Source organism: Malania oleifera, chromosome 9 (assembly GCF_029873635.1).
Source record: "Malania oleifera isolate guangnan ecotype guangnan chromosome 9, ASM2987363v1, whole genome shotgun sequence".
Classification (NCBI taxonomy): domain Eukaryota; kingdom Viridiplantae; phylum Streptophyta; class Magnoliopsida; order Santalales; family Ximeniaceae; genus Malania; species Malania oleifera.
In genome coordinates this window covers 91,643,109-91,651,804 of record NC_080425.1, presented here as the reverse complement: position 1 = coordinate 91,651,804, position 8,696 = coordinate 91,643,109, and the positions used below count along the sequence as shown (strand labels likewise).

The window sequence follows — 8,696 nt, the reverse complement described above, 5'->3', positions numbered from 1 at the left end:
GGGAAGGAGGTGGTATTCAGACCTCCTGGGAAGCAGGAGTTTGTATTTGTTGGGTTGTGTGTGCGTTCGGCACCACAAATCCTTTCTTCTATCTAGGCAAAGAGGTTACTTTTGGGGGGATGTCAGGGTTACTTTGCAATTGTGAAGGAAGCACCGAATGAGGAGCTCAAGTTGGAAGATATCCTAGTGCTAAGGGAGTTCTCTGATATTTTTTTCAGGGGATTTACCATGTTGCCTCATGATCGGCAAGTGGAATTTGCAATTGATCTGATCCCAAGGACAGCACCAATCTCTAAAGCCACATACAGAATGACTCCAACTGAACAAAAGGAGCTAAAGGAGCAACTACAGAAGCTTCTAGACATGGGGTTTATCAGACCGAGTGTATCGCCCTGGGGTGCACCGGTATTATTTGTGAAGAAGAAAGATGGGTCGATGAGGATGTGCATCGACTACCGAGAGATTAATAAAGTAACAGTGAAGAACAAGTATCCATTACCCCGAATTAACGACCTATTTGATCAGTTTCAAGGTACGCAAATTTTCTCTAAAATCAATCTACGATTTGGATATCATCAGGTGGAGGTGTTTAGGAAATACTGATGGTGAATAAAGAAATGGATTTTATATATATATATATATATATATATATATATATATATATCATCAGGAAACATGATTTTAGTTCGGATTTATGCATAAAAGGTTATTTACACTTGTGTGGCATGAGTATGATTTTTCATGTTAATTATGTTAAATTAGGAAATTATGATTTTTCAGAATAAGCATGAATTCACAATTTTCAGGAAAACTAATAAACAGTACAGAAACCATGTTTTTATGAATATTATATAAATCAATGCAAGAATTTCATGTTTAGTACGTTGTGATATGTCGGCGCAGATGCCGTGATTTTCATACTATTATACGCCGGCGCAAATGTCATGATTCATGTTGGCTCAAATGCCGTTATTATGTATGATTTGTAAGAATTCATGAAATATTAACATGTCAAATATTATTATGATTATGAAACAGCTACGTACCAGTTTATGAAACGTATTATATGTTATCAGAACCCGGATGGCTTAATTTAGTTTTCACGATGCACGGTACCGTAGCTAACAAGTACAAGTTCAAGTTCATGTTCATGATTAGTGCTACCACACATCTAATGTAAAGTGTGGGAGATGGCAGTCGATGTGGTTTGATGGTAGTGCAGGTGTCCCCCTGGCAGTCCGGACCAGGAGGGGCAAACCCAATGTACTTACAAACTCATGTTTGACTTAGCGTGGTCGACCAGCCATTTCTAGGTCCCGCCTTCGGGCCGCACAACCCAATCATGTGAGAGTAATACATGACATCAGCTAGCTAACAATTCTGGGTATTATTCATGTATTGTATAGTTATATAATATGATTTTCATGTACAGAAATTTAGTACCAGATACGATTTATGTACTGATATCATGCATTACATGAAAATACTCATGTTGTCACACACTAGTGTTAGTTTATTTCCCTCACTGAGAGGTGTCTCATCCCAGCATTACAAACATTTTAGGAAATCCAGATAGAGTGGCGGACAGGGCTACGCGGCGATAGAGTCTGATCGAGCTACTCTGTCAGAAAGGTAAGTTGTGGAGTAAGGATCAGTTTAGTTTTGGGTTAATTATGATCCTAGGTTATCTTTTTTATCCTTTTGGGATGTTTGTACATATATATTTGACGGATTAGTAGCACTCTAGTATTGTGGCTATTTTGATGGTATGTATGTAATTTATGTTTTCCGCTACTTAGGTTTTAGTGATGTATGTTAGGTACATCCCCAGTACCCATGGGTCCGGATTGATTATGAATATTTCATGTTTTGTGGAGTATCAGGGTTATTATGCTTGTTATGTTGGGAAAAAAAATATGTATTAAAAATAAGCAAGTCATTATAGTACAGATCAAACTAATGTTGTCAAGCATCTCAAAAAGGCTGCACAAAATCCACCACATCTCACAATCCCATCAACTAGGAATCTTGTCCTACAAACTGATGCAAGTGATCACTTCTCGGGAGCATTATTGCTTGAAGAAACGGATAGCTGAAGAAATTGTTGTGGACATGCTGATTGAAAATTCAAACCTTCACAAAAGCATTATCACACGATTTACAAAGAAATCATTCCCGTAAGATACAGAATCCAGAAATTCGATTTTCATGTCAGAACGAGACATTCAGAAAGAGAGATAAAGTACAAAACGTAAAAGACACATGACTGATGACTTCTAGCATGTATACATATTCTTTTCTAAAGGGGTTTAACACACCATATATTTTTCAAAACCAAATTAAGCAAACCAAACACGACCTTATTGATTTCCAAAACCCTCAAACCTCATCCCTAACCAGGTCCATCTCTTTCTCCGCCGCCACCTTCTTGTACACAAAACCCCTCGCCACCGCCACGAACACACACAAGTTCACGCCGCTCATCACCGCCAGCACCCAATAAAACCCATCCAAATGCGCCCTATTCAGATTGTCCCCCAGCCATTTTCCCCCCGGCGACGCCGCCGTGGCCGCCTGCACCACCGATATGACGGCCCTACTCATGAAGTTCCCCACGCCCACGGTGCTAATGTACAACGCGGCCCCCACGCTGCGCATCTCCTCCGGCACCTGGTCGTAGAACAGCTCCTGCATGCCGACGATGGTGAACATGTCGGAGAGGCCGCACAGCGCGTACTGCGGTACAAGCCACCAGACGGCCATGGGGACGGTGGCCTTGGGGGAGTCGAGGAGGCCGTGACTGCGGGCGACGGCGAGGCGGCGGGACTCGACGAGGGCGGCGACGGCCATGGTGGCGGCGGATAGGAGCATGCCGAAGCCCATGCGCTGGAGCATGGAGAGACCGGAGGGGTGGCGGGTGACGCGGGAGCGGAGGAAGGGGACGAGGAGGCTGTCGTAGGCGGGGACGGAGAGGAGGATGGTGGCACCGGCGAAGACTTGGAGGGAGGCGGGGGGGATGTGGTGGAAATGGCCGATGGAGCGGCGGAGGGTGGCGCCTTGCTTGGTGAAGAAAGTGCTCATCTGGGCGGTGGCGATGGCGAAGGTGAAGCAGGAGAGCCAGACGGGGACGAGGCGGAGGACCAGCTTCACTTCTTCCACCTGGGTTTGGGAGCACAGCCGCCATGGATTTCTGGTTTTGCTTGGTTTGTCGACGTCGTCCGGGATCGCTGCCTTGTCCAAAAATCTGCATGCATGTATGATCATGCAGTTTGATTAATTAATCAATTTTTTGCAGATTAAAATTATACAAGAGGAGTTTTGTGAAAAAGAAATGGAAGTATTTAAGTTGATTGGTCGACTGCAAAAGTGTATGTGGATAAGGCAGTGGGTGGCCATGGAACCAAGCTAGCTACCTACAATATGTTTGACTTTTTATTAACCTTTATTGCCTTAATTTGTTTAGCAAAAACAAATACCATAATAGCGGTCAGATCAAATATAAACCCAATGGGTTGGAGAAGAATAAAAAAACCCTAACAAAGTAATAATAAAAAAAATTTTCCACTATTAATTTCTCTGACTTTAAATAAAATCATTCAACTCAAGTTATTGAGGACTCCATAAATTGTATTCACATAATCAAATATAATTAAATAATAAGTATATACAAAATTAATATGAACCCGTACAAACATAAAAAATTTTAGTATTTTAGTATTTCAATTAATACTAACATGCACAACGTTCCTATTAATAACAGGATTATATTATTATTATTATTATTATTATTATTATTATTATTAAAATTAATTAAATAATAAGATTGGCAGTCTTCTACATCTTCCTTACTGGTTTGGTTAGCTTCTTAACTATATTATAATCAACAACAGCTGACTAATTAGAAATAAAAATATTTTAGTTATTAAATTATGAAAGTATTTATAATTATCTTAATAATATGATCCATAATTAATTGATTATTTCATTCATTAAATAAATTAATCTGAAAGTCTTGCGGCAGTGTGACGGGTTCGACTGCGACCAGATAGACGCGGAACGTGAGTTCCACCTGGTCCACATGACACTTCTGCCTGTACTCAGACGGTTACGATGCGAGCTGTCAGACTTAAGACACGTCATCGCTATGACGCTAGAACAACTCGACCCGCACACACAAACGATGCCCTTTTTGACTCCCACCGTACCTGAATTGATGGGTCCGAGCCAGGTTCCGAACCTCTGCTTCTTCCTTTACCTCTAACCCACGCGCCTCGTCATGGGTTCCTATCACGCGCCGCTTCCTCGCGGCCGCCACGAATACCTGTGCCATCCTTGTGAAGGGGCTCCCAACCGGGCGCTGCCGCCGGTACCTGCGGATCCCCACCAGGAACAGCACCAGCGCAATCATCACCGCCGCCGTGGGCATCGCGAACCCGACGGCCCACCCCACGTAATCCTCCACATAAACGACGACGAGCACTGCAGTCGTCGCGCCGATGACGATCCCCAGGTACCACCAGTTGAAGAAGGAGCTCTTGGCCTTCTTCTCCTCCGGCAGGTCCTCGTCGAACTGGTCGGCCGCGAAGGTCTGCACGCACGGCTTGTGCCCGCCCTCGCCGACGGCGAGGATGTACAACGCCACGTAGAACACCGCCGCCCGTGAACCCACCGGAACCGCCGCCGTGACCGATACGGTTAGCAGAATCAGCCCCTGCGAATTGCGATTTCACACCATAAAATCAAAAAAATGGTTAAATTTATTTCAACTTCAAACTACGAAGTCAAAGTTTTCAGCGTTAGAATGATCAGTCCCTTCGAACTCTGTTTCCAGACCATAAAAATCAAAGCTTCAAAAATTTAGAAATCGAAATTTTGAGCATTAGAAAGATTTGGTACCGCGAGGTAGATGACGGAGGAGATGAGGACGGTACGGAAGCGGCCAAGGTAGGAGTCGGCGACGAAGGCTCCAAGCAATGGGAACAGCGAGGAGACGCCGACCCAGGTGTTGACGTTCTTGGCGGCGGTGGCGAGTGGCTCGTGGAGACCCGTCGTGAGGTACGTGATGAGGTTCCCTGCCACGCCGTAGTACGAGAATCGCTCCGCCATTTCCACGACTGCGTATACAAACACGGAAAATTTTAAAATTTGAGAAAATTTGAAATTAAATGTGTCGGAGAACTGAAAATTGAAATTGAGAAATTAAACGGAATGGGTGGGAGAAGTAAGGAATTGGCGGTTTACAGATTATAAAAATGGCGGATTTCCAGCCGCCCTTGTTGGGGTTATGGCGGGGAGGAGAGGCGACCCCGTTGAGTACGCTCGTGTTCTGTTCTTCATTTTCGTTGATGTTCATGACTGGAGTTACAGAGCTGTCCATGATGACAAGACGATGAAACAGAGTATCAACTTTCAACTTTCAAACTAAAATTCTATATTTCATCATACGAGAAGCTTCGAACAATTTAAGGTGCAGAGATTATTGGGAAATTCGAAACGAGGGTCGGGTTTTATAGAGAAATCAAAAACTAAATTTGGTCCACCATAGGACCACCGTGGTCCTCCGACCAACTTCCCACCAAAAAAAAATACCTCTGTAAATTCATGCCGATATTTCGCAAACCCTTGTTTAAATCTTTTTCAGGAGCACTGAAGAAAAAATATCACACTGAAAATGACGTCAAATCAGAGTACTGTGCTGCCTCGCCGACAGCTTCCCTACATTCTGCAGTCATTTCTCAATTTCTCACATCTTCCATATAAAAGAGCTTTCGCCTTTTGAGTTTTGGAAAGTCTAAGGCGGCAAGGGGCTCATCCATAGTGGAAAGAGTTTTTCCCGGTTTTAACCTTTTATTTTTTAAATATATTAAAAAATACTTTTTTCGGGAAAATATTTTCCGAAATAACTCTAGCGTAATCTCGCTACTTGGAGTAGCGAGATTTGCTACGTGTCATTTCCATAAAAAAATTATTATTTAATATATTTTAAAAAAAATAATAATAAATCAAGAAATAAATTATTTTGCGTAATAAATTATTTCTCGATTTATTACGCAGAAGAATTTATTACGCGGAATAATTTTTTTAAAATATATATTTTCATATTAAATATATAGATAAATATATATTTTTTTGAACAAATCTCAAAATTTTAAAATTTAGATTTTTATATTTTTCACTAAATCTCAAAAGCACTATCTTCTGTTTAAAATTTTAAATTAAAGCGATTCACATATTATTTTGGATACCACAATTTAATTTTTAAAAATTACTAACAAATGATCCTAGTTTGAATGTCTTGTTGATAATTAGGCAGAATTATATTTAATAAATAATAAATTAACAAAATGTAAATAGAATTATTTAGAGTTTGAAATAGTTTTTATTTACTGTCCCGCGACAAATCCCCAAAACTATTATCGGTTTTCTCTCCCCTCCAGGAAATCTTCGCCGATTTTTCTCCGTTCTCAGCCAAAAATCTATTTTTTCCAATTTCTTTTATTTATTATATTTTCTGGGTATTTACATCCAATTTTATACCTTTTTTATATGTATATTCAAAATATTTTTTAAAAAAAGCTAAATTTTTATAACTTTTTAAAATTTTAAATATTAGAAAATAAAAAATATCTTCCACAACTAAGCAAGTCTTTAACATTTTTTTTTCTCATCTCTTATAATAAAGATAATCCATCTTTACTTTGAATAATAAATGTATACATAATTATCATATCTTAATCTTCTCTCATTTTTTTTTATTAATTGAACAAAACAATAAGTAGAAACACCTAAGAAGTAGTCTTAGAAAAAGTATCCCACATAATTAGAATCCACAAATAAATACATTAATTACACAAATCTTTGACTTAAGAATATTTAACCTCAAAAAAGCCAACATACTTTTTTTTTTATTTCTTAAAAAGAATCAACTTTTTACTTTGATTTTTTCTATTCATCGATCATAAAAAATCAGTTAATAATTAAAATAAAAAATTATATTTGGGAATTTGAATTCGAGAGTGAAATTTAAATTTGGGTAAAATTATAAAAAAAATATTTATTTTTTTGTACAAATACATAAAAATCATATTTATAATTTAAATTTCAAACTCTAAATATATATTATTATTTTTTAATATTTTTTAAAAATAAAATATTTTTGAACGTTCTATTTTCTGTCCCTTTAACAAACTGTCAGTGTATATATATATATATATATATATATATATATATATATATATATATATATGTTGTGTCAAACTCTAAATAGTATTTGTTGTGTCAATATATATATATATATATATATATATATATATATATATTAATTTCAGGTACAATTAAAATTGGTAATTTAAAATAAAGTTCAAATTTTCAATTTATTATACACTAAATTCTTTTAATATTTTTTTTTAAAATGATAAATCGGGAAATAAATTATTCTGCGTAATAAATTATTTCCAGATTTATAACGCAGAATAATTTATTTCCCAAATTTTTATTTTTTTAAAAAAATATATTAAATAATTTTTTTATGGAAATGACACGTGACAAATCTCGCTACTTTAAATAGCTAGATTTGCTTAAATCTCACTACTTGAAGTAGCGAGATTACGTCAGGGTTATTCCGGGAAATATTTTCCTGGAAAAGGTATTATTTAATATATTTAAAAAATAAAAGGTTAAAACCGGAAAAAACTCTAGAGGAAAACTAATTGCCAAACTTATATAATTAATTCCAAAAAAAAAAAACTTACATGTATCTTCAAGTAAACCCTAAATTGCTTTGATTTGGAAAATTAATTAATTTTGAAATGCACAATTTTTTTGACAAATTTGCCTGAGTTATTAAATTTGAATTAAAATGTCAAATGAGTGGTCAAATGATTTTATAGGTACAAGCAAATTTGATATTACATCAGATAATTAAAGTAATATTATTGGTTAATTTAAAAATAAAAGTACCTTATCTATGGCGTCTTATTTTTAATCAAAAATCTTTGTGCGTACATATTTGTGCATTTGTATTTATAATTATTTTTTAAAAATAAAGAATATATTTGATAATCATGAATAATTTATTAGAATTTTAAATAAAATTTTGTAGAAACAGCAACGCTATATACCCTTGAAGTTATAAAATAAAAGGAAACTACAATTAGAAAATTAAAATATTTTGGGGTGGATGTTGAGGTTATGACTGAACAACAAGAAAGGTTATTTTTGAAATTTTAAAAAATAAAAAATACATAATAATGAAAGCACTCTAGTAATTAGGTTTTCAAGAATAAAAAGACTAGATTATAATAGGGAAATTGAGTTAGTGTAGATGTGTGTATTTGAGAGAGAGAGAGAGAAAGAGGACGAACCTGAACTTAAGTTTGCTCTTGTGTAAGGTTACAAGATCAACCGGAGAGAGCTAGAAGGGAAGGTAAACCTTATCTTGAGTTCGTTCTCATGTAAGGCTGCAAGATCAATTGAAGAGTAGATATAAGAAGGAATAGTATTTATTTGTACACAGAAAATGTAAACCCTACGCTCTTGCTTTTTGAAAGTGTAAACCCTAATCTCTCTCTCTCTCTCTCTCTCTCTCTCTCTCTCTCTCTCTCTCTCTCTCTCTCTCTCACACACACACACACAAACCTACACATACCACACACATTCCGAAAGAGGTTTTCTATTTTGCGTTATTTAAAAAAAGA

The 8,696-nt window shown here is 36.8% G+C and overlaps 1 protein-coding gene across 1 annotated transcript; it reads right to left on the bottom strand.

Moving 5' to 3' along the window:
- Positions 1-2,157: 2,157 nt before the first annotated feature.
- Positions 2,158-5,756, bottom strand: LOC131164750 (protein NRT1/ PTR FAMILY 5.4-like). Its single transcript, XM_058122181.1, has 5 exons — positions 5,590-5,756; positions 5,242-5,369; positions 4,897-5,114; positions 4,206-4,711; positions 2,158-3,244 (listed from the first exon to the last, which is right to left on the bottom strand). The coding sequence occupies exons 1-5, from the start codon at positions 5,601-5,603 to the stop codon at positions 2,380-2,382; spliced, it is 1,731 nt and encodes a 576-aa protein (XP_057978164.1). The 5' UTR covers positions 5,604-5,756; the 3' UTR covers positions 2,158-2,379.
- Positions 5,757-8,696: the final 2,940 nt, after the last annotated feature.